Source organism: Dendropsophus ebraccatus, chromosome 10 (assembly GCF_027789765.1).
Source record: "Dendropsophus ebraccatus isolate aDenEbr1 chromosome 10, aDenEbr1.pat, whole genome shotgun sequence".
NCBI classification, from domain to species: Eukaryota; Metazoa; Chordata; class Amphibia; order Anura; family Hylidae; genus Dendropsophus; species Dendropsophus ebraccatus.
Window position 1 is genome coordinate 78,149,212 of NC_091463.1, and position 27,490 is coordinate 78,176,701.

Genomic DNA, 27,490 nt, shown 5'->3' on the forward strand with positions numbered 1-27,490 from the left:
TGCCTTTTGGGTGCTTGTTGTAATGCCCGTTTTTATATATTTTCAAAAATTAATAAAGATTTACAATTAAACCCCCCCCCCCCCCCCCCCAAAAAAAAAACAAAAAAAAACAAACTTGTCCACAGGATAGGGGACAAGTATGAGATTGCAAGGGGTCCAACCTCTGGGCCCCCCTGGATCCTTGTATCGGCACCTCAACTGCTCTATACATTCTCCATGGAGTAATGAGCACAACACTCAGCTCTTTCCGGTGGCTCCAAAGAAAATGTTTAAACCAGATAACCCCTTTAGGGTGCGTTCACACCTAAAGGATCTGCAGCAGATTTGATGCTGTGTTCAGTTATTCAAATGAAATCTGCTGCAGAAAATCAGCTGCAGATCCTGTAGGTGTGAACGCACCATTAAAGAGTTTTTTTAATATAAACATATCCCTATTGGACTTGGCCAGCTGACGCTGCTCTGACAGTCCATGTGGGTGAAGAGATTGAATAGTTAATTCTGAGCTAATAAATGACGCACATCTACAAACCAAAGACACAAAGACATCCATGCATTGTTTTTTTTTTACTCTGTATAATATGTTTATTAAAATGATCAGTTCTCTGTGGAGTAATTTTTTATTTTTAATTCTTTAAGAAAAGCAGTTACACATAATCAAAAATAAAGCCAAATCCACCATTACAAGGTCAGGCTATGTTCACACATAGCATGAGACTGGCCATTCCGTAACCAGGTCACGCATCTGTGCATGCCCGCATCAGAACTCCCCACTGCACACTATGGAGCGTGCGGCCGGAGCTGCTTGCTCCATAGTGTGCACTGACAGGGTTTTCTACATGTCAGTTTTGTACGGCGCTGCTAGGGATCCTGGCCGGAGTGTATACCCTGTGTATACACTCTTGCCGCGATTCCCTCAGCCTGCAGCACAACATAGGTTCCATACCAATCATGGCCGTTGATTAGTACGAAAATTATGTTGTGTTAACATGGCCTCCATGTGTTGGCAATATACAGAGGTAATCAGACATAACATTATAAATCTCTGGCTGCACAGTATCACCACTCACAAGTGAAAACCAGGTGAGAGAGGCTCACCCACCATGCCCAAGCAATTTTGTGATCTTCCCAGAACACACGCATGTGGGAAAAACAACCACACTAAGACAATGCAAACATAAGAGAGGAAGCTAAAAAGTCGGGAAGATGAGAGTAGGGGAGACTAAGAAAGATGAAGGATGGATCTGTGATGCAGATAATCTTATATAGACTAGCGGTGTATACAAAGCATACACATGGTCATTCTAAGACCTTAGATATTAAATGCAATACTGTTTAACGTAAAAGATAAAAAAAAAAAAGGAAATGGCATTTTAAAGGAGTACTCCGGCCAAGCTTACCTTGTAGATGGAAGTGTAGCAACCACTGCTGCCGGAAGTGTGACGCCATGGCATGGTTGCAGTGTTGCTTCAGACTGTGCTGCCCTTCTCCAGCCTTATCGGGACAGTACACAGGGTAGAGCCATTGTCCCCATGAGGTCACATGATCTTCTCGGATGCACATAGGCAGAACGTGGATACCAGAAGATCATGTGACCTTGCGGGGACAATAGATCTGCCCTGTGAACTCTCCTGATAACCCTGTGTTTGACAAGGAGGCAGCATGGCCTGGAACAACAATCGCCCACTGCAGCAACATCATGCCAGAGAATGGCAGCGCTGGAACACAACCATGCCGTGACGTCCCATCCCACGTCCGGCAGCAGTGCTTGCTACACTTCCATCTGGAAAGTAAGCTTGGCCGCAGTACCCCTTTAAAATAGGAATACTAGAACAATCAGAAAACAAGTAATTCAATCAGAACTGTACAGACAGGGAAAGATGTATAAAAACATGTACAAAGAAAGAGCAGAAGAACGTAATAACCAGACTGCAGGATGTTACTCATCTGAATAAGTACAAGAGATGACGGAGTAAGGGTCCATTTACACAGAAAGATTATCTGCCAAACATATGAAGCCAAAGCCAGGAATATATTTGAAAACAGGAGAAATCTCAGGCTTTCCTTTATGACCTGATCTCTGTTTATAGTCTGTTCCTGGCTTTGGCTTCAAATCTCTGTCAGATAATCTTTCTGTGTAAATGGACCCTAACTGGATTACATGACAGCAGTATTGAGATTGACTGCTAAAGACATCTGCTCCATTATATATATATCACATACACATATAGACAATCTATAAATCTTCCACCAGTCCAAAGTCACTCATGGCTCCAGATTTTTTCCCCATAAACATTTCTTTGTCCCTCTTTTCTCTACTCGCTTTCCTCGCTGTCAGAATATGCCCCCAGCAAGGACAACGATGATGGATTTGTAGTAACAGTTTGGATGTTGGCGGAGTTCCCTGAGCTAAGGGATGCTTTATCCCTGTCCTCTCTCCGATCTGTGGCATTAGCCTGCTCGGACTCTTGGCTTCCATTAGCCCGGTTAGTCTCTGTAGCTGGACCTTGGCTTCCATCAGCCCGGTTAGTCTCTGTAGCTGGACCTTGGCTTCCATCAGCCCGGTTAGTCTCTGTAGCTGGACCTTGGCTTCCATTAGCCCGGTTAGTCTCTGTAGCTGGACCTTGGCTTCCATTAGCCCGGTTAGTCTCTGTAGCTGGACCTTGGCTTCCATTAGCCCGGTTAGTCTCTGTAGCTGGACCTTGGCTTCCATTAGCCCGGTTAGTCTCTGTAGCTGGATCTTTAGCCTCTGGATTGGCACTGGTTTCAGGCCCTTTCTTCCGTCTTACCAGGCCCAGTAGCATAGCACGGCTCTTAGGCTTCCCGCCATCATCTCCTGACTTGTCCCCACAGTGTTTCTTGTTGGGATAGGGGACATTGGTCAGGATATCGGTCGGCTTTCCACCCCCGGCTCTCTCAGGGACATCACCGGTCAGCGCTTCTTCCCCCTCAGAGTCGGAGTCCTCCACCAGCCGCCTCTTCTGGGCCTCGGCCATCATCTCTCTGATCTGCCTCTCATCTTCCTCCTCCTCCCTCCTCTTCATGTCTTCTTCCGTCTCCCTGTAGACCCCCAGCATAGACTCGAAGTCCACACTGGCCTGGCGCTGGTTGAGCTCCTTCAGTTCTTGCAGGTTCTCCAGGATATCCATCTCCATCTTGGAATCCTTGGTCCTGTTTTCCAGAACCTTCATGGGATTGTTGAGCTCTTCGTCCTCCCGTTCCTTCTGGAACCTCTTCTCCTCTTCCTCAATGAGCTTCTCTGCCTGGAAGTTGCGTGTGGCTCCGTGTTCCATGGCATAGTCCGTATTCTCCGGATCTGTCTTAAAGGTGATCTCTGCCAGGCATCGTGTGCACTTTATATAGAAGCGGAAGATGGGGAGGCCCAGGTACTGCTCATTCTGCACCGTCTCCTTCCTGGCATTGAATTTCTTCCCTTTATAGATATACTCCCCGCACGTCTTGCACCTCATGTTGAAGGGCGCCATCAGCCGCACCACATACTGCCGGTCTTTGGGAAGCTTGAGTTTAGGGATTTTAGACGGATCAAAATCCGGAGGATAATACTTGTTGAGAACTTTACGCTCCGACATCGTTCCGACCGCTTCGAGATCCTGTTTGTCGCAGGAAATATACGTCACGAACCGTTCGTCATAAGAGGTTCAGCGGCAGCTTCTAGTAATGTCTTCACTCCGCCGCCATTTTCTTGTAGCGCTGTGACGCCCGCAGTCTATCGCTTCCCGGCGGTGAGAAAGGACTGGGGACGCGACATGGCAGACCCGCCCAGCTACCGAGCAAATGTAGTAGCGTCCCGTCTGATTGGCTGAGCGGACCCGCCTCGCCACACCCCTCGGTAACCGCCCACCACCAGGAAGCGACCATACGTGCATTGTTTGATTTCTTTGAGCACAATGTAATGCCATGTTTCTCCTGTGGTGTCGCTGCTGAGTCACAGACCGCTTGCTTTCATACAGTTTTATACAATTCAGTGCTTGGTGTCCTTCTGCTCTTTAGCAGTTGCAAAACTACAACTCCCATCATGCCTGGACAGCCGAAGGCTGTCCAGGCATGATGGGAGTTGTAGTTTTGCAAGATGTCTGTGCATCTCTCGTCCCCATGCTCATCTGTATATTATTCTGATGGATTGCATAGCTCCTAACAGTCCTACATTTACTGGGAATGTCCCTATTATTGAGTCTAACCCCAGCAATCTGAATTTTGGGATCTGTAATTGGGTACATGTTATGGGGTGTAATTTACATGGTCTTTGGGCTGTATTATAGAATTTGATCTAGGGCCTTAAAGGGGTAGTTAACAAAAAAAATATTTCAATTTGTAATTTACTTCTATTACAAAATTCTCCAATTTTCCAGTACTTATCAGCTGCTGTATGCCCTGTATTCTTTCCAGTCTGGAGAGCAGGAGATGTTTTCTATGGGGGATTTGCTACTGCTCTGGACAGTTCCTGACATAGACAGAGGTGGCAGCAGAGAGAGCTGTTTCAGACTGGAATGAATACCACCACTTCCTGCAGGACATACGGCAGCTGATAAGAACTGGAAGACTTGAGATTTTGTAATAGAAGTAGATTACAAATATCTGACACTTGCTGGGAGAAGTTGATTTGGATTTAAAAGCAATTTTTTGGGGGGTGAACTACTCCTTTAATATTGGGTCTAGCATTTTTGGTCTGAATTTTGAGGATTAGTATAATTTTGCAAGCTGATCTTAAAGGGATGTTCCAGGCTTTATAGAAACTGTAACTTTGGCAGAAAATAGTCTCTGAGATCACAGCGCAGCAGCACAGCCCTCTCCTCGCTCTGTGTAACAATAAAATAGGCTCCACAGAGCTCCATTATAAGCCTGATTCTTTCTTCTAACGCAAAGCGTCCTCTCCCCTCTCATTCTCACAACAGTTACACTTTAAAGTGGTTGCCCAGCGAAAATCTTTTTCTTTCAAATCAACTGATACCAGAAAGTTACATAGATTTGTAATTTACTTCTATTACAAAATCTAAAGTCTACCCATACTTATTAGCTGCTGTATGTCCTGCAGGAAATGTTGTTTTATTTTTAGTCTGACACCGTGCTCTCTGCTGACATCTCTGGCCGAGACAGGAAATCTGTCTCTGTTTTCTATTAATCCCCATAGAAAACCTCTCCTGCTCTGGACAGTTCCGGTCTTGGCCAGAGATGGCAGCAGAGAGCACTGTGTCAGACTGAAAATAAAACATTTCCTGCAGGACATACAGCAGCTGATAAGTATGGAAAGACTTGAGATTTTTTTTATAGAAGTAAATTACAAATCTAACTTTCTGATATTAGTTGATTTGAAAGAAAAAGATTTTCACTGGACAACCACTTTAAAGGGTTAAGATGTAGCCGGTACTAATGGCAGCCTGTTCCTATAAGAAGATACTTGTATAGAGAAGTGTGGGGTGATGGATAAAGTATACAGACAGATGATAAGATATAAAAAGTGTTATGCTGGATGAGACCTAGTGCCACTTATTGTACCCCTTTGTGGCACCCCCCTCTACCCAGATAACGTGTGGCCTCCAGAGGTGTCAGGTGTCCTAGCTAGGATGTCTGGGCTGGGGACGCTTTCTAGCACCCAGTCAAGGCATGCCCACTAATCTCTAGGTCAGTGACATAAGAGCAAAACACAATGCACGCAGATAGAAGAGAAGTGCTTAATGCAGCAGCCAGGGCCTCTCGTCTTCAGACATTTACCATCCTCTCTTATCCTAAGTGGCTGAGGGGAGACGGACATTGTTCTACAAGTTCATTGTAGGATATTGTCTACAGGGCATGGACAAAGCATGGTGGTCCTCATAGACTTCTGGGGTCTGAGGCCATGCCTTCTCATGTACATATCCTTAAAGGATATGTACATTTTGTAATATTCATGCCTTATTACAGATCTTCCACCATTTTGGGTACACAGAACCAAGGCACACCAATTTTTCTACATTACAAATAATTCATACACTATGGCAGCATTATTCATATGTTCTATGTGGTGACATTGGTTATATGTACAGTATGGCAGCATTATTCATATGTTCTATGTGGTGACATTGGTTATATGTACAGTATGGCAGCATTATTTATATGTTCTATGTGGTGACATTGGTTATATGTACAGTATGGCAGCATTATTCATATGTTCTATGTGGTGACATTGGTTATATGTACGATATGGCAGCATTATTTATATGTTCTATGTGGTGACATTGGTTATATGTACAGTATGGCAGCATTATTCATATGTTCTATGTGGTGACATTGGTTATATGTACGATATGGCAGCATTAGTCATATGTTGTATGTGGTGATATTGGTTATATGTATGGTATGGTGGCATTATTCATATGTTCTATGTGGTGACACTGGTTATATCTACAGTGTGGCAGCATTATTCATATGTTGTATGTGGTGACATTGGTTATATGTACAGTGTGGCAGTAGTACTCATATGTTGTATGTGGTGATATTGGTTATATGTACGGTGTGGTGGCATTATTCATATGTTCTATGTGGTGATATTGGTTATATGTACAGTAGACGGCATTTTTCATATGTTCTATGTGGTGACACTGGTTATATCTACAGTATGGCAGCATTATTCATATGTTGTATGTTGTGATATTGGTTATATGTACAGTGTGGCAGTAGTACTCATATGTTCTATGTGGTGACATTTGTTATATGTACGGTATGGCGGCATTATTCATATGTTCTACGTGGTGACACTGGTTTTATGTACAGTATGGTGGCATTAATCTTATGTTCTATATGGCAATATTCGTTATATGTACGATATGGCGGCATTAATCATATGTTCTATGTGGTGATATTGGTTATATGTACGGTATGGCGGCATTAATCATACGTTTTATGTGGTGATATTGGTATCTGCATTTTTTATTTAGTTTTTTTGTTTAATGAAATCCATCAGGCTGCATATGATGGTCTCAGTCTCCAGTCCGTACCTCTTCTTTCCTAAATTAGGTTGATTTATGACCAGATCAAAGTTGACTTATGAAGAATATGTTTTGGTACCATTATATAGTACAAAGCAAGAATGAAGGAATCCCTTAGAAAGTGTCCATAGCTTTAAAGGTCCAGGAACATGAATTAAAGAAATTGTATGACATTAGAAAACCACTGGTGTTCTCTTATATAAAAGCTCCACTGAGGTCCATATCCTGAGCTGCAATACCAGGCACGGCCTATAGATCAGAGTGGTGCTGTGTAAACAAATAGACTTTAATAACATTTTACAATTGATATTTGTAATTTTCCTCTTTTAGTTCCAATCGCTGTGGAGAGAAGTGCTGCCCAGGATGGAGCATGGCCCCTAAAACTGGCACATGTACAAGGGGTATGGCATCCTAGAATGGAATTAGTGTACGGGTCTAAAGTTGGCACCTATCTTATTCCTATTTCCTCTTTTCCTTTAACAGCTATATGTACCCCAAAATGTAAAAACAGGGGTATATGCCGGAAACCACAGAAATGTGTATGTAAGGTCGGCTTTGAAGGGTCTCATTGTGAGAGAAGAACGTCCCCGCTGGTTACCAGCTCCGCAACTCTCGCCGGAGTGTCTATTACTACCCGTCCATCTGTCAGTATAAGAAAAGAGGCAGCGGCTATCTCAGGAGATCTCAGCTTCGTAACATTATCTCCCATATACTTCAGCTCTTCTCCATCAACCACTCTGCAGCCATCTACAGACGCCAAGGACTCTGCCAGCCCTTTGTCCACCATCACCGCCCCGAAACCTGGAGACAACCAGATGCTGAACTATTCAGCTAACTCCAGCACATCCCTGACCTGGCAGCCACTCACGTAAGTGACTTTACTATTCCTTTCTTCAGTAGTACTATGGGACAAGACGGAGGCATCAATTTATTGGTACTACCATAGGGAAATTTAATACCACTGCCACTGTGCCCCAGAGTGTAAACTTTGCCTTGTAATATAGCTTTATTAAAGCAAAAAAATCCTTTCCTAATATTGTATAGGAATCACAATGGGGACTATCTACTAAACTACTATATAAGAGCACAGAGGGGCCTAACTATCATGTGGTGGCACAAAGTAGGCACTGTTACTCTATGGGAAAATACACAAGGGAGGTTTGTATAGAGGTAAGGATGGCAGTGAAACCAGAAGCAGATTCTGCAGTGAAGAGTCATCATTAGAAAAAGTATTTATGATGACAGACACGGTCCAAATGGAGAAGAAAAGTAAAAGTGAACAGCTCACGTCAGAGAAGATACCCCCTGTGAGTCACTGGATGTAACTGCACTGTAATATCTTATTGTATGGTATTATTAGAAGTGGACTTTTTATATTGGATACAGTCAGTAACTATAAGGTGGTAATACATATGCTGACAATATTTGCGCTTTGTATGCAGGTTTAATTTGGTAGCTGTATGATGGTTATATTAGATACACAGTATTATCATGCATAGAAAATTGTGTTAGCAATGCTATTGTTATATATATTTGTTATATTCCCTATCACATGTGACATGTACCCCTTCCCCTTTCCAATATCTAAACCTCAGTGAGATGGGATTCTCCTCTTAGATTCCGGCGGCTGTAAGATGCAAAATGATGTCTTTAAAATATTCACAAGCTACCCTCAGTAGCATATACTGTAGGAGGCCGTGGTGGTCATTCCACTCAGCTGACCACAAGGTGGCAGGATTGCACAAGTCTTTGCATAGTCCGTCATTTCACAATGGATATTGACTTTCTATTGAAAAGACTTGAATAGCTGTATCATAGTTTGGCTCCACAAGTGCATTTGATCTGTTTGTTATTTCCCTGCCGTTCTCAGATCTTTGTTCCAAATTAGAATGTAATCACAAATCAGATCTGATCGCTGCAGAAATTGACAACAGATGTACTGTTTATTACTTCCCTCCAGAGACACAGAGGTGTATGGAAGAGCCTGGGCGTACAGCATATATTTGTAAGGATGCATGTTGAGTTAGCATGTTCTTCTAAGGGTTACACTGTACAGGTGACTCACATATTTCCCCACCTATAGTCACAGACTCTTAAACACTATATTCAGGTTAGGGTATGTGCATATACAAAAAACAATTTGGTCTATCTATTAAACAGAAACACAGAGAGAACCTATTTACTCTACATGGGCACAAAAGAGGCCTAACTAGTATACAAGGGCACAGAGGGGGCATATCTACTATACAAGGGGACAAAAGAGGCCTAAATGCTATACAGGGGCACAGAAGGGTCATATCTACTAAACAGGGGACATAGGGGGCCTATCTACTATATGGGAGCACAGAGGGGACCTATCTACTAAACAGGGGCATAGAGGGGGTCTGTCTGTTAAACAGGAGCACAGAGGGGGCCTATCTACTATACATGAGCACAAAAGAGGCCTAACTACTATATAGGGGCACAGAGGGGGCCTATCTACTGTACAAAGGCACATAGGGGGCCTATCCACTGTACTGGAGCACAAAGGGACCTATCTACGATATAGGGGCACAGAGGGGGGCCCATCTACTATACCTGTCATACAGCAATAGATCCTGGCGTTTGCTGGGAGGTATTATCCATAACTGTCATTCCATATGAAGGACAAACTCCCAATAGATACCGCACTTTCAACACAGATACATATTGCACTTTATACACATGCTATGTTCGCCAAATAAGTTATTACAGTGCAGTTACATCCATTGACTCACAGAGGGTGTCTTCTCGGATCTGAGTTGTTCATTTTTACTTTTCCAGTCCATTTCGATCGTGCCTGCCATCATGAATACTTTGCCTATTGATGACTCATCTCTGCAGAATCTGCTTTTTTTCGCTTTACTGCCATCCTCGCCTCTATACAAACCTCCCATGTGTATTGCCCCACATAGTATCAGTGCCTGGTTTGGACCACCATATATTAGTTAGGCATAGTAGATATGCCCCACTGTGCCCCCTTTACAATATTAAACCCCCCCCCCATTGCCTCTTTATAACATTAGGCCGGTATTTACCTCTATAAGGACACTGCGGAATTCACTCAGTACCAGTATGGGGCTATTAGTCATTTTGTGGCGGTAATGGTAGTGGTCATGGTGTGGTGGTATTATTTGTCACATGTAAAGTATTATTAGAAGTGGACTTTTTATATGGGAGTTGGTCAGTATCTATAAGGGGGTAATATATATTCTGATGATATTTTCGCCTTGTATGCAACTGTAATTTGGTAACTGTATGATGGTTAAATTAGATATACAGTATAATCATGCATAGAAAATTGTTTTAGCAATGTTATTGTGAGTATGTTATGTGTATTTTTTGTGATTACTGCTTTTGCAGAAAAATCTCTTAGAACATGTCCCTGATGCTGCCAAATAGACAGACAGACAGACAGATAGATAGATAGATAGATAGATAGATAGTTAGTTGTAGGAAATGGACAGCACAACACGTCCCAGCATGTGGGTGCCAGTAGAATGAGATTTAGACCAATTCCTAGGTAGCTAGATCCAAACAACGATCCACGGCACTTCAAGATGCAGGAAAAAATGTAACAATTTATAAAAAAAAATACAAACAGTGCAACACAGCAAAGCTACACACTGGGGGAGATTTATCAAACATGGTGTAAAGTGAAACTGGCTCAGTTGCCCCTAACAACCAATCAGATTCCACCTTTCATTCCTCACAGACTCTTTGGAAAATGAAAGGTGGAATCTGATTGGCTGCTAGGGGCAACTGAGCCAGTTTCACTTTACACCATGTTTGATAAATTTCCCCCACTGTGTGTAGCTGTGCTGTGTTGCATTTTTTGTAAAGTTTTTTTTTTTTTTTTAATAAATTAAATTCTTTCACGCGTCTTGGAGTGCCGTGGATCATTGTTTGGATCTAGATAGATAGATAGATAGATAGGAGATAGATAGGTAGATAGACAGATAGGAGGTAGATAGATAGATAGATAGATAGATAGATAGATAGATAGATAGATAGACAACAGATAGATAGATAGATAGATAGATAGATAGATAGATAGATAGGAGATAGATGATAGATAGATAGATAGATAGATAGATAGATAGATAGATAGATAGGAGATAGATAGATAGATAGATAGATAGGAGATAGATAGATAGATAGATAGGAGATAGATGATAGATAGATAGATAGATAGATAGATAGATAGATAGATAGATAGGAGATAGATAGATAGATAGATAGATAGATAGATAGATAGATAGATAGATAGGAGATAGATAGATAGATAGATAGGAGATAGATAGATAGATAGATAGATAGATAGATAGATAGATAGAAGATAGATAGATAGATAGGAGATAGATGGATGGATGGATAGATAGATGGATGGATAGATAGATAGATAGATAGATAGATAGATAGATAGATAGATAGGAGATAGATAGGAGATAGATAGATAGATAGATAGATAGGAGATAGATAGGAGATAGATAGATAGATGGATAGATAGATAGATAGATAGATAGATAGATAGATAGATAGATAGAAGATAGATAGATAGATAGATAGATAGATAGAAGATAGATAGATAGATAGATAGATAGGAGATAGATAGATAGATAGATAGATAGATAGATAGATAGGAGATAGATAGATAGATAGATAGATAGATAGATAGATAGGAGATAGATAGATAGATAGATAGATAGATAGCAGATAGATAGATAGATAGATAGATAGATGGATGGATAGATAGATAGATAGATAGAAGATAGATAGATAGATAGATAGATAGGAGATAGATAGATAGATAGATAGATAGATAGATAGATAGATAGATAGATAGGAGATAGATAGATAGATAGATAGATAGATAGATAGATAGATAGGAGATAGATAGATAGATAGATAGATAGATAGATAGATAGATAGGAGATAGATAGATAGATAGATAGATAGATAGATAGGAGATAGATAGATAGATAGATAGATAGATAGCAGATAGATAGATAGATAGATAGATAGATGGATGGATAGATAGATAGATAGAAGATAGATAGATAGATAGATAGATAGATAGATAGATAGATAGGAGATAGATAGATAGATAGATAGATAGATAGATGGATAGATAGATAGATAGATAGATAGGAGATAGATAGATAGATAGATAGATAGATAGATAGATAGATGGATAGATAGATAGATAGATAGATAGGAGATAGATAGATAGATAGATAGATAGATAGATAGGAGATAGATAGATAGATAGATAGAGATAGATAGATAGATAAACACGAGATCTGAATGTTTAAAATCATCCTTTTTGCTACCACAGCTATCATATTAGTCTGTTTTTTGGAGCCTTAACAATTACAGTTCTTTTTGTAGTTACAATCTGACCCTCCAATTGTAGGCTGTCTCTACAGAACACCAGGGATTATTACTACTTACAGATTACTTCCATTGAGTTTTTTGTCTTTCCATTTTACTTTAAGGCCTTTTTCACCCTTGTTCCATGACCTAATCTGAATGTATACATTGGCATATAGACAGAACGGTATACCAAAATGTACTGCTACATACCCACACTGGATCCGCTGAGTTCATGGGACCAAACTCCTCTACATGTGCTGTTATTTTAGATGTGAACATACCCTAAGAACAATCTTATTTTGTGGACCAGGAGACAATTTGATCACTAATGTCCTCTACCGATGTGTTCAGTTTACAGGAGCTGCAATCAATTCTGCAGAGGAAGGGCTTTGCAAAAAAGGACAAGATGGCCGCCTTACTGACAAAGCACCTAGAAACGCAAAAGAGCCAGACAACCAAAGAAAGCTGGAAGGAGAGACATCGGATACCCAATAGTATCAGGACAGCTAAAGGGGAATACAATATTCTGCGGCAGATCCATACAAATGGTGAGTGGTTTCTTCTTACACATTGGTGGATAACTGAGGGCAGAATAGAGTATACCCTCTGCCTAACAAGGAGCAACATGGAGGATGGCAGTGAAGTATGCCAAGTTATAATTAGTGTCCTACAGTGCCATAGGTTGTAGCCATGTTTTCCAAGACTTCCTAGGGCTGCATCCAACTTCTTCAGTCATTGGTATTCAAAAGCATGGCAATCTAACTTAAAGGGGTACTCCAGCGGGGAGCGGGAGGTGGCTGAGGGAAAAAGACGTCCACTCACCTCCCCGGTTCCAGCGGCGGGTCCCGCATCGTGGCGCTCCGGTGCCCGGTTCCCGGCCGCTTCCTGGTGTCTGACGCGGGCCCGAGACGTGACGTCTCAGGTCCGCTTAGCCAGTCAGTGAAGAAGGCGGGATCCGTCACGTCTCGGGCCCGCGTCAGACACCAGGAAGCGGGGACCAGAGTGCCACGATGCGGGACCCGCCACTGGAATCGGGGAGGTGAGTGGACGTCTTTTCCCTCAGCCACCTCCATCCTGGTCCCAGCATAAAAGTGCCCCCCGCCCCCCCCCCCCACCGCTGGAGTACCCCTTTCGGCTGCGTTCACACTACGTATATTTCAGTCAGTATATGTATATTTCAGTCAGTATATTTCAGTCAGTATTGCAACCAAAACCAGGAGTGGATTAAAACCACAGAAAGGATCTGTTCACACAATGTTATATTGAAATAATGTCAGTTATTTACTGTTAAATGACGGCCATCCACTCAATTTCAACATTGTGTGAACAGATCCTTTCTGTGTTTTTAATCCACTCCTGGTTTTGGTTGCAATACTGACTGAAATATACTGACTGAAATTTACGTAGTGTGAACCCAGCCTTAAAGTGTACCTGTCGTTTAATTGTATTTTTGCAGAAATCAATAGTACAGGCAATTTTAAGAAACTTTGTAATTGGGTTTATTAGCCAAATAATACATTTTTATCATGAAAAAGCAGTTTGAAGCTCTCCCCCCTTTCTTCATTGTTTTCTATGGAGAGGGGAGGGGTGGGGTGAGGTGAGTCACCAAAACAGGACAACAAAGAGTTAATTTACAGCTACATCATGGGCCTATCTCCTCTAAAGTCAACACTGCTCTCTGCTGGCGACTAATCGCCCTCCTTCCTCCTTCCCCCTCCCATCTCCATAGAACAGACAGGGGCACGTCTGATGCAACAAGACATGATTTCCTGATAATGAGCAGTGAATGGAAGAGAGGAGGGGACCTGGGGAAAGTCTTTTTGAATGCAGATAATAAATAAACCCAATTACAAAGTCTCTTAAAATCGCCTGTACTAAAAAAAAATACGACAGTGACACTTTAAGCATGCTTGAGTGACACTTATATGTAGTTGTTGCATTTTGACCACATGTGGACAACCGCCCGTGTTTCATCAATGCGATGCCCCTAAAAAATATATTATGTTAAAACAAATGTTATTTTTGGACAATTCTTTAATAGGTACATCATTTTGTAATATAAGTTTATTAATGAATTTTTTTGTTTGTTTTTTTTTGTTACATTTTTACATTAAAAAGGATGTCCAGAAAAAAGGATAGGGGTAAAAGTAGGAGGTCACAGGGGGTCCGACCTCTGCACCCTCTGGTGATCTCTGTATCTGGCCTTGCCGGCTCTGTAAGTTGGGCCCCTGGACAACCTCTTTAACCCCTTAACGACCGCGGGCGTATATTTACGCCCTGCGGTCGGTAAGGACGTTCAGAGCGGGGCGGCGCGGGGCCGCGCTCTGAACCGCGGCGGTCCCGGGTGCCGCTTGTAGCCCGGGACCGCAGGTATTAGCGGGCACGGTCCGATCGCCATGCCCGCTAATACAGTAATTGGATGCAGCTGTCAAAGTTGACAGCTGCATCCGATTACCGGACGCAGCGTCATCCCTGGTGTCTAGTGGGGAGATCGCTCCTCCGGGATGTTATCCCGGAGGAGCGGTCTCCGCAACTGAAGCCGGCCGGGGACCGCTCCAAGATGGCGCCGTCCCCGGCTTGGCACTCGTTTACTTCCGGCTGCAGAGATCTCTATGAGAGATCAGAGCACTTATACTAGAAGTCCCCGAGGGGGGCTTCTAGTATAACTGTAAAAGTAAAAAAAAAAGTGTTGTTATAAATAAAAAGCCCCCTCCCCTAATAAAAGTCTGAATCACCCCCCTTTTCCCAGGTTATTAATAAAAGTAAATAAATAAATAAATAAACCAACATGTTTGTTATCGCCGTGTGCGTAATCGCCCGAACTATTAATTAATCACATTCCTGATCTCGCACGGTAAACAGCGTAAGCTGCAAAAAATCCCAAAGTGCAAAATTGCACATTTTTGGTCGCATCAAATCCAGAAAAATGTTAATAAAAAGCGATCAAAAAGTCGTATATGCTCAATCAAGGTACCGATAGAAAGAACACATCATGGCGCAAAAAATGACACCTCACACAGCCCCATAGACCAAAGGATAAAAGTGCTATAAGCATGGGAATGGTTTTAATTTTTTACAGGCCATCAGATACAAGAAAAGTTATACATGTTAGATATCGTTTTAATCGTAACGACTTGTGGAACATATATAACAGGTCAGTTTTACCCCAGGGCGAACGGCGTAAAAACACATATCCACTAAAAACACAAAATGTGGTTTTTTTTTCAATTTCACCACACATTGAATTTTTTCCTGCTTTTGCAGTGTACTTTATGCAAAAATTCAGGCTGTCATTGCAAAGTACAATTAGTGGCGCAAAAAATAAGCGCTGCTATGGCCTTTTATGCTCAAGGAGGAAAAAACGAAAACGCAAAAATCAAAATTGCCCCGGTCCTTAAGGGGTTAAGTGACAGGGTCCCTGTGATGTGTCGGGAACTGCAGGGTTGTAAAAGCACAGTTACATACGCCGCTGCATGCAGACACTGACCCTCCTCTGATGTCTATTCTAATACATAACTATTAGAATAGACATCACACTTGGGGAAGTAGTCTGTATCACCAGATGAATCAGAGATGAGCGAATTTAAAGCACGCTCAGGTTGTGTCTGAACTCAAGCATGCAGCATTTGATTACCGGTGGGTGCAGAAGTTGGCTGTAGCCCTAAGGAGTCCTGGAAAACATGGAAGTATATTTAAAGTTACAATATATATGTATAAATGTCGGAATACTTCTTATAATTGTCGGAATACTTCTTATAAACACTTGCTGGCAGGTTACCCCTTATATAAATAAAAAGAATATCACTAGGGGTCCCAGTTTTGTTCTGATTTGTGTCAGGGGGCCTATTTAACATAAAGATATTTTGGCAAACTTATTTGAAGGGGTACTCCAACTCCTTTGCAGCAGGTTGACACTGCATTAGTTCTCTATAGAAGCTGCCTTGTAGGGAAAATGTGTGGTGTGCGCCCACGTGGGCGTTCGACCGGTCACTTGCCGGATGGTGATGTGTGACGCCACTACTGTAGTGGTTGGTCGGAATACAGCTCAGCCTATAGTTGTACTGTCATGATGCCAGTGCCAGAGGGGCACACAGGTATGGTGGCACACCTGCTTTTATTTTAGGGAGGCTGACTGTATCCTTTCCCCTGTGGTCGGTGACCTGCTGGGTTTGAAGGGGGTCCCTTGGGTACTTATCGCGGTGGTCCGGAGTGGAGTTGTGACCCACCCGTATTATTGGTACCGCCACCCACAGAAAGGGGAAATCACCCAAGGATAGTGGATCTACTTTGTAGATGCTGGAACAATAATCCTGTAACCATAAATAAATCTTCTTTACTGTGAAAATACTTTGTCCAAGAGTTGACCATAGACTGTAGACGTAACTGAAGAGAATCTGCGCTGAGAGCCTTAGAGTAAAGGAGCTGAACTGGCTTGGCTGTGCGCTGAGAAGCAGAGTGAGCTGAGAACAGTAGAGAGGAGTTTGTGCTTCAAGTTCAGAGCAGTGAGAGGAGGTTTGAGAGTGAGAGTCCCAACCCAATGTAAAATTGTACTCTGCTGGAACTTTAGAAGAAGAAGAAGTAGAATACTGAAGACTTGGAAGTAGAAGTATACTTGTGCCCGTGTTTTGACCTTTGTTGTCGTGCACCACCTGTTTGCCCTACAGTGTAGGGTGACCCGTCCTAGTAGGGTGACACAAGCCCCAGACCTTGTTACCTAAGTTGAGCAGAGTGTTCAGGATTTCCTGATGACACCTGCGCTGCGAGATAGAGTACGTAGGCTTCTAGCAACTTTGCTCTATCCGGATCAGTTCCTCTTGTTGAGGATACTGTCCTGTGTTGCTATCGGCTGTACTTTGTGCGCCTGTGAACATAGCTTTATCTGCTATGGGATCCCGGCTGGAGCATAAATACATCGTATACGCTCCGGCCGGGATCCCACGCGGACCGGCAAATAACTGACATGTCAGTTTTCTGCGGCCGCAATTCAGTGAATTGCGGCCGTAGGAAACCCTGTCAGTTCACACAATGAAGCAAGCAGCTCCGGCCGCTTGCTTCATTGTGTGCAGTGGCAAGTTCTGATGCAAGTGCAGAACACTGCGGCCATACCACTTTAGTTAGTACAGCTGTGCAATATACAAGTACAGTTACATACAGTAGCGACACCTTGTGGCAAAATTTAGTTACTACTTCGTTACCCCTTTTACTTGAAGTACAGACTTTTGCAAGGGGTGTAAAATACTAGCAACACCAGTGGTGGGACACCACAAATGTAGCATGAATGGGCATGGTGGGTCCTTAGAGTGGCTCTCTGTTCTGGAACATAAAATGGGAAGGGGGGGGGGTCCTACTATGCTATCCATATACCCTAATAATCAGACTATGTCATCATGATAAAACCTTTTTAAAGGGAACCTAAAAATGCTGTTCAATCTATAAGCCCCATGTTATAGAGAGCAGGGGGAGGTGAGCAGGTCCATATATCATTTTATGTCAAAAGATTCTGGATAACCTGTAACTTATTCATTATAATCACTGCTTCTTCTGGGCCTTAAGGTCCAGTGGGCAGTCTATCCAGTGCGTCCCACTCTATAATCATGTAGTTACTATAGCTGAACGGACATAGTCACTTGTGCTGGATCTGAGATTTAGCCACGACCTCTCTTGTCTGGAAACCACATAAATGATATTACCCAGCATCTTTGGCTCACACTTTTCATTGTAGCTCTGTCAGATTATCAGTAAGGTCAAACAGATTCATTGTGAGTCAGCCCTCCCCCCCCCCCTTAAAAATCAGCTCGGGGGTTATCCAGAATTAGGAATTTATAGCTGCTTTCTTCCAGAAACAGCGCCACTCTTATCCTTAGTTTATGCACGGTATTGCAGCTCAGTTAATTTGAAGTAAATGGAGCCAAGTTGTAATACCACACACAACCTCAAGGAGGGGTGGCGTTTTCTAATCCTGGATAACCTCTTTAATTTGGGTTGCCATCTACTAGATTTCAAAGGTTCGGTGGTATTGGGGCAGGTTACAAGATACCATTTACGCATGATGGAGGATCCTATGTTTGTCTGGTGGGCCAGTCTGCCTGTGCAATACAACAAGTTTGGTCATTCAATAATCCAGTAAATATGGGTTTAGTCCAGAGAATGGAGGTCTCCAGAAAGACAGCGACAACGTTCTCTTTTTGCGTCTCCTGAGCAGGGTAAGCTGACCCGGTCTGACCTTTCCTGTACAATGCTGCATTTGACTCCTACCCCCCCCCACCCCCCGCCATTCATACCACTATCCAGTATATGCCAGTATGTATGGGTTTAGCTCAGAGAATGGGGTCTCTAGAAGGGCAGCGGTACATTTTGCGTGTTCTGAGCAGGGTAAGCGTACAGCTGACCTCAGGCTTATCAGCAGTGCAGAAACAAATGCAAGGTTTAGCTCCAATCTGTGTCCTGTCTTTGTTTTTCTGTCTGCTCCCAGGACCAAGGTCTGAAAACGCCCAACAGAGAATAACATTATTCAGATTGATTTGAATTTCCTGCAGAATTCCATTAAAGGCGATTGTGATGACAGACCGAAAACACTCCCCCCCCCCCCCCCCCCCCCGTCCAGATCAGTTTATTAGAGCTTTGTGGCAGCTAATTGAATTCTCTGCTATCCACTCCTTATAGGCTGCTGCATGGCGTCAGCTACAGCAGGGTCACTGTATAAGAGACAGGGTTACACTCATGCTGTGCGATGCAAAGAAAGCAGATGAGGCGCTTGACAGCAGATAGGAAGTCACGGAAACGGAACATTATGGCGTGGCATTGATGACAGCGGAATGTCAGATCCTGCTGGTGAACCTGGGAAAATACCATACTGGGAAAATAACTGGGAACAGAATTTTGTGAATCCCATTCATTGTGTCAGTCACTGACCTCCTACAGGAAAAACTCTTGTTTTATATATCTAAAATAGTTAAAAAAAAAAATACAATAGTAAAAACTTTCTAAATATTCTGCTTAATGTATAACATTAGATATTCCAGAATACATTCCTAAATCCTGAATTGGTAGATTGCAATGCATTGTGGGAATGGGAATGTAAAGGTGCCCATACACTTTACACTAATGTCAGCTGAGACCGCTACTGACGGCTGGTTCGGCCATGAGTATAAAGTGTAAAGAGCCTCCAGAGTCTCCACCGTCAGATGATAGTGGTGGAGATAGGGGTTGGGTGTAAGGGATTTTTATGCCCCGACTCCTTTGTTCATGGAGAAGACGTTCATGTGTATGTGAAGCTGGGTTCACACTATGTTTTTGCAATCCGTCTTTTACAATACGTTTTGTTTGCATCCGTTTTGATCTGTTTTTTCATTGACTTCCATTGTAAAAGAAAGGGATGAAAATACATCAGTTCACAAAAATAAGCTCAAGTACATTTTTGTGTATGTTTAGAAAAAAAGGATGCGAAGTGGAAGTCAATGGACAAACGGATCATCTGTTTTTTGCAAAAAGGGACGAAAAAAACGTAGTGGGATCCCAGTCTAGTGGAATTTTCAGAAGCACTTTAAAGTGATAAAAAACGTTGACATGTCATAAAAACACCAAAAGTTTTGATCGGTCTGAGTGTTCAGACCCGTAAAGATTGTGAAAATGATTGGGGAGAGGGTGGTACTAACGTAAGTTTACAGAGCCCTACTCTTTTTTTTTTTCTGCAGTGCGGTCTTCTCCTGGCTTGTTCTCCCAATTTGTACGGGTCTGAACACTCAGACCCGGACCAATCAAAACTTTTGGCATGTCTTTATGACACATCAAAGGTTTTTTATGACAGGTACACTTTAAGTCTATGGGACCACCTTGGTTGTGTGCACAGAGAACAGGGAGTGAAACACTACCCCACTAATTCCAGTTTCAGATTCAGGTCTGACCCATCAGACCCTGATCAATCAAAAATTTTTGAAGTGACAGGTACACTTTAAGCAGTTAAGCTGTGAAGGGCTGGCGTTGCATGCGTTGCAGAGCCTTCACTTTTTTGGGGGTCACTTTTCTTCTATGTTTACCATGTGGTAAAATAATAAAGTTAACCTGTAATAAGTTGTTACGAGTCATTACCAAATAAGTAATAAACGTTTTACATTTTACTACTTTTACACAATAAATACATGTATTATGAGGAGAATTTTTTTTTTCTATTTTTTTTATGACATTTTTTTGTGTGGTGGATATTCGCTTTACCTGCCCCTGCACCTAGTCTCTTTGAGGCAGGATTGGCATAAAGGGTTTTCCTGGAATGGATACACACTGTAGTGGTTCCACAGTGGGATTTATATTGGGAATCACGGTGTTAGGCAACCTACTAGGCAGATGTTTATGGCTGACCTGGAGTCCCTTGGCAGACAGGATCCCCTCATGATCATATAGGCACAGGTTAAGGTCCGAGCTGAAAATCATTAGTAAATGTGTTGTGCTTCCCCAGTAGTATATAGCCCCCTGTTGCTCCCTCAGTAGTATATCGACCCTTGTGCACTCCCCCAGTAGTAAATAGACCCCTGTGCGCTCCCCCAGTAGTATACAGACCCCTGTGCACCCGCAGTAGTATATAGCCCCCCTGTGCGCTCCCCCAGTAGTATATAGCCCCCTGGGTGCTCCCCCAGTAGTATATAGCCCCCCTGTGCGCTCCCCCAGTAGTATATAGTCCCCTGTGCATTCCCCAGTAGTATATAGCCCCCTGTGCGCTCCCCCAGTAGTATATAGACCCCTGCTTTGTGCTTCCCAGTAGTATATAGCCCCCGCTGGGTGCTCCCCCTGTAGTATATAGACCCCCCCCCCGCTTTGTGCTCACCAGTAGTATATAGCCCCCTTGTGCTCCCCCTCCCATATAGCATATAACATAAAAAAAACACTTAGACTCACCTGGGTCCGGACGTCTCCTCTTCTCTTCCCCTCTTGTGGCTGCACTGCAGTGGTCACAAGAGACCGCTCTTCCCTTGTCCTGGTGCTGGTGCTGCAGTGACATCACTCGAGCGCTGAAACCAGAGGCAGAGAGTGGCCTCTTGTGACCGCTGTGGCTACAAGAGTGACTGACAGCTCCCTCTCTGTCAGTGCAGCTCCTTCATGGTAACTATGAGCACTCGTTAAGAGCGCTCACAGTTACTGTGCAGAGAGCAGCAGTGCAACTCAGTATACAGGTAAACTAAGCTGCAGCAGGGGTCTGGACAGCTGGCCTCAGCGTTCCGTGTTCTGACTGTGGTCCGCCAGTTGAGGACCCCTGATATATAGCATAGTGCTTTATGTACAGAGGCCATAGTTCCATCAAGTTCAACCACTAACCCTACTGTGTTGATCCAGAGAAACCCTTATGAGGCAGATGCCAATTGCCTTGTAGCAGGGGGAAACATTCCTTCCCGAGAGTGACCTCCTATCACCAGAAATCTAGTAACCATAGCTTGTAGCATTCAACAGTGTCCTTCATTCCATGTGTGGTCTGACCAGTGATTTGTACAGAGACAACATTATGTTCTGGTCTTTATCATCTAGACCTCTTTTGATGACCCTCATGGTTTTATTTGGCTTGGTAGCTTCAGCCTGGCACTAGGCACTAGGGTTCAGTTTTCTGTACTGACATAGAGATACATTTTACTAATCTGAGCTACAATCTTCATTACTACATTGCTGAATGATGAATTACTTGTTCTCAAATAAAAACAATTCTGTTTCACCAGTCAAAGCCTTTTGGAACTTCTCAACAATAATGGTCATTAGTCTTCTGTTACCACCATCATGTTCATGCTTGAGTGTCTAGGAATGTCCCATGTGGGGATCATATTGTATAAAGTAATACTGTTTGTACTAAAATAATATAGGACGTGTGAATACATCTTCCATACATGCGGGTATTGCTTCACGCGTTGCGGAGCTGACCTCACCGGTATCTCCCGTTCATACATGCGTCACCACATGCCCTCTCGCTTCCAGTGAGCTGTTTGCAGGGCAGTGAAATCATCCTGTATTGCAGTGTATGACTTCAAGCTCTGGCCGGCATACAGTCAGATTGGATAATGGCTAACACTTGTGGCAGAGCCGTACTAATGAATCACGCCAGCTGCTTGTCAGAAGCCATTTGGGGCCTGACATTCAGCTGCTGTTTGTTTATGAGGGACAGCGGATGTGAGAGCGTTGCCTGGCACTTAAAAAGGTAACATTAACTTAAGTGATGTGAAGCCAGGACCCAGGGGGCATTTTAAACATGTAATTTGGCAGGGAATAGGAGGGAGGTCACCATAAACTGATTATACGGCATCATACGGGCCATCTTGAACATCCGCAATGTGAAATTTCGCAGCTCAGGTTGCGATCCATTGTACTTGCTGCCGTCATAAACTTGACCGGCTTGGATATATCATAGACTCCTTACTTACAGTAAATGGTTTCGATACACAGTTTTCTACACACTTCAATTATATAGGTTTTGTTTTAGTTGTTTCTTATGGTGGCGATTTTGGTTTTCCCTGAATTAATTAATCTGCCAAAAGTTAGTAAAATGGCGGCATGGCCCCCAAAAAGTGTGGCAATGCACTGGATCCATGTGACATCAGACCCATTAACCCCAATTACCCAGGTCCCTGTATAGGTAGTTTCCCATATTAGCCAGAATCCCTTGTAGGTAGTTTCCCCAATTAGCCACATCCCCCTTGAAAGTAGTTCCCCACATTTACCATGTTCCCCTGTACAATATATCCTCCATTAGCCTGATCCCCCATGTAGTTTCCCCCTTTACCAGGTCCCTTCATAGGTAGTTTCCTATATTAGCCAGAACCCCCTGTAGGTAGTTTCCCCAATTAGCCACACACCCTTTGTAAGTTTCCTACATTTAACATGTTCCCCTGTAAAACATATCCTCTATTAGCCAGGTCCCCCATGTAGTTTCCCCCTTTACCAGGTCCCTGTATAGGCAGTTTCCTATATTAGCCAGAGCCCCCTGTAGGTAGTTTGCCCAATTAGCCACATCCCCCTTGTAAGTAGTTTCCCACATTTACCATGTTCCCCTGTACAATCTATACTCTATTAGCCCGGTCTTCATGTAATTTGCCCAATTACCCAGGTCCCTTTGTAGGTAGTTCCCTATATTAGCTAGAAACCCCTCGGTAGGTAATGTCCCTTATTGGTTGCAACACCTCTGCAAATAATAAAGAAAACAACATCAACACAAATGGATTTTGCAATCTATACAAACCATAACTTACTATTAATGATACAATGATACTATTCCTAAAATAAATAAGTAAAATGGGCAAGTTGCACCCGAACAGCCTAAAACCATTGGTTTCACAATAATAAATCCCTACCCCATTGTTTCTAAAAGTCTTATTGGAGTTGGACCTCCATTGACTTATGGAGGCCAAACATTGGGTGGGGTGGGTGAGGCCAGCCAAAGTGTCATAAAACAAGAGCCATTGGGGTCTAGAAAAGGTGTTGATGCTGGAAATCTTAGGAGCTTCCATCAAACCAACCAACTAGTCCCTTCATGTCAATGTCAGTTGTTGAAAGATACAGAACAAGAAAGGTGATCATTAGTGTTGAGCAGACTGGAGAAAACTATCCAGGTCCAGCAACCTCCGTAAGTCAAATGCCAAACCTTTGGCTTCTGAGAATTTTACTTAAATTCAGCATTTAACATGTTAAAAGACTTGACAGATAATAGGATCAACTTGAAGAAGGGGAAGACACCTTAAAGGGGTACTCCAGCTAAAATCTTTTTCTTACAAATCAACTGGTGTTGAAATTTATAAAGATTCGTAATTTACTTCTATCTAAAAATATCAAGTTTTTCCATAGTCCTCAAGTCTATTAACTGCTGTATGTCCTGCAGGAAGTGGTGTATTCTTTCTTGTCTGACACAGTGCTCTCTGCTGCCACCTCTGTCCAAGACAGGAACTGTCCAGAGCAGTAGAAAATCCCCATAGAAAACTTTTTTTGCTTTGGACAGTTCCTGTCTTGGACAGGTGTGGCAGCAGAAAGCACTGTCAGACTGAAAAGAAAACACCACTTCCTGCAGGACATACAGCAACTGATTACTACTGAAACACATTTTTAAGAGTTTTTTTTTAAAATAGAAGTAATTTACAAATCTATATAACTTTCTGAAACCAGTTGATTTGGAAGAAAAAGATTTTTACCGGAGTACTCCTTTAAGACTCCTTCAGCCACAAGTGCAAGTTCTACCTCTACACCATCTATAGTTATGCCTCTGCCTTTTCCTTCCTTCTTCCTGGCAGTTTTAATACATTCGCAGAATAAAACATCATACATGTTATATAAAACGCCTACTTACTAAATAGACTATTTTAGTGTTTCTTCTTTGTAGAAAGCTGCTTTGTCCTGGAACAGCTCGGATATAAATCTTGGAACAGCTCGGATATCTCCCCTCTCTCCTGGGCTAGTTACACTGATGGACCTTTTCACAAAGTCTTCACTTTATAAACAGAAACTGTGCCCAGGGGCTCTCATTAAGCTAAATAAAGAGCTGCACGTAGCAGGATTTGCCGGAATCGTTATTTCATAGGGAAAGTACACATACAATTTCCTAAAAAGTCAAGAAAGATTTTTTTTTCTCTGCAGTACCTGAAGGGGCAGAAGCAGAGTATGAATATTCATCTGGATTAAAGGAGATGTCTGGCGAAAATTTTCATTATAGTATTGTATTGCCCCCCAAAATTTATACAAATCCCCATTAAACACTTTATATGGGAAGTGCTTATAAATAGCTTTTTTCCCTGCACTTACTACTGCATCAAGGCTTCACTTCCTGGATAATATGGTGATGTCACTTCCTGGATAACATGGTGATGTCACTTCCTGGATAACATGGTGATGTCACTTCCTGGACAAAATGGTGATGTCACGACCCGACTCCCAGAGCTGTGCAGGCTGTAGATGCTGGAGAGGATGATGGCAGGGGGATGCTCAGTGTCCCTCCAGTGCTCTGTGTCCCTCAGTGTCCCCCTGCCATCATCCTCTCCAGCAGCCACAGCCCGCACAGCTCTGGGAGTCAGGTCGTGACATCACCATTTTATTCAGGAAGTGACATCACCATGTTTTCCAGGAAGTGACATCACCATGTTATCCAGGAAGTGAAGCCTTGATGCAGTAGTAAGTGCAGGGAAAAAGCACTTTATGTGCATTTTCCATGATAAGTGTATATAGGTGATTTGTATAACTTTGGGGGGGGGGGGGGGGGGCGGGGGGGGAATACAATACTTTAATAAAAATTTTCGCCAGACTTCTCCTTTAAAGGGAATCTCTCACTATGGTAGTTGATCAGCACAGGTCTGGCTCCCGACACCGCTGGCAAAGGCTTTTTTTTTAATTTTCTATCCTAAACTTTTTCTAACCCCTATATCAACTAAGAATTAGGCTGGGTTTACATGCTGTATAACAGCGGCCGTTCTGTGACACGGCCGTGTCACAGAACGACCGCTGTCTGTGAAGTTCATCCCGGCCGGTACTGCATCACTCCTTTTTAATTGGAATACGGGCACATTCGGGTGTGCCCGCTTTCTAATTACCTATAGCACACAATGTAAAATGCAGCCGGAGCCGCACTTTACATTGTCTGCACAGTCAATTCAATGAATAGCGGACGCACAAAATTGACATGCCAGTTTTTTGTGCGGCCGCATGGAATCCCAGCCGGAGTGAATACAGTGTGTATACACTCCGTCCGGGATTCCATAGAGTTCAATGCGATCGGCTGTTGTCCTTAAATAATGGCCGTTGTATGATGAAAATTTACGTTGTGTGAATGTGGCCTAAAGGGGGGTTTTCAATGAAAATTTTATTTTTACATTTCTTTATTAAAGTTATAAAGGTTTGTTTTATAATTATTAAAGAAAATGTACATTGTACATGTTTTTTACATTTATACATAGACTGGCAGCAGTAAGGAGCAGCCAATGGTTGTGTTGGGAACTGCAGGGTTGCTTAAGCTGTCATCCCTAATATCACAAAATGCTGCTGCATTCAGTGCTAGTGATGCTGAGCCTCCCCTGGTGTCTATTCTAATACATTAGGGTCCTATTAGACAAAGCGATTTTGCACGATTTACGACTAACGATAAACGTAAACGAGATTGTTTATCGTTAACCTGAAATTGTTCACCATATTACACAGAACAATAGTCGTAAGTTATGATCGTTACTGCGATCGTTATGAGCCCAGCAAAAGAAGGAACAATGTGCAATTACACTGAACGATTAGTGAACAAATGCGGAACTACAGCAAATGATTAGCGAACAATAGGGTCAGATCTAAATCAACGATCAACGACACGTGAATGATTTTTCGATCGTTGCCTGCAATTACACAGAACCATTATTGTTTAAATTTGAACAATATAACGATTTTTTGCATGATAATCTTCCCGTGTAATAGGGCCCTAAGGGGAGCTACCTGTGTCACTATCAATGGGGTAGCTACTGTGGAGGTAGACCATGCGACTGCTACAGGGCCCGGGCGGCAAGGAGGCCCGGGCCTACCTGGCAAAATGTCTGCCTCCATGGTGGCTATGGTTCACAGCACCCGCTGCCAGCGTTGCACCTCCGCGATGCACATACTCGTGTGACCTGGCGGCCGACACAGGTTCCATTCTCCTAGCTCCCCAGCACAGTAGTGATGTCACTCAGGCGCCGGGGTCTGGGAGAATGGAACTCTGCGGGACTGTGATGCCCACTGGGTCATGTGAGTATGTTCATTGCAGGGTTCATGATTCATGGGGCTCCATACAGTTTCTTGCTGTAGGGCCCCATGAATCCTAGTTACGCCCCTGGTCACTAGCACTGCAGCCAGTATAGCAGATCTAGCAGTGATTGACAGGTATCCCTGCCTACTCTGCAACACTATGCTGTGCCTGCAGCGCTTCTGACACAGGCTGCTTCCCCAAGTGTAATGTCTATTGTAATGCTAAGCTGCATTAGCAAAGACATCCATGGGGGCTTAGTATCTTCATGCAGCACCATCACCAATATGTAACTGTGCTGGAACCAGGGCTTGTGCAGTTCTGCAGTTCCCAACACAGTCATTGGTGGTAGCAGTGAGGTTATGTCACACCTTACTGCCTCCATTCAATTTTACCATTTTCTTTA

At 43.0% G+C, this 27,490-nt stretch overlaps 2 protein-coding genes across 2 annotated transcripts in view; one reads left to right on the forward strand and one right to left on the reverse strand.

Moving 5' to 3' along the window:
• Positions 1–24,830, forward strand: part of LOC138766437 (uncharacterized) — a 37,484-nt gene extending 12,654 nt beyond the window's left edge. The window contains exons 2-5 of the mRNA XM_069944030.1: positions 7,311–7,381; positions 7,464–7,848; positions 12,726–12,922; positions 24,715–24,830. Coding sequence (XP_069800131.1) covers positions 7,311–7,381; positions 7,464–7,848; positions 12,726–12,922; positions 24,715–24,830 — 769 coding nt within the window. The remainder of the gene's footprint in view (positions 1–7,310; positions 7,382–7,463; positions 7,849–12,725; positions 12,923–24,714) is intronic.
• On the reverse strand, positions 573–3,707 carry YJU2 (YJU2 splicing factor homolog). Its single transcript, XM_069943501.1, has one exon. The coding sequence runs from the start codon at positions 3,585–3,587 to the stop codon at positions 2,313–2,315; it is 1,275 nt and encodes a 424-aa protein (XP_069799602.1). The 5' UTR covers positions 3,588–3,707; the 3' UTR covers positions 573–2,312.
• Positions 24,831–27,490: the final 2,660 nt, after the last annotated feature.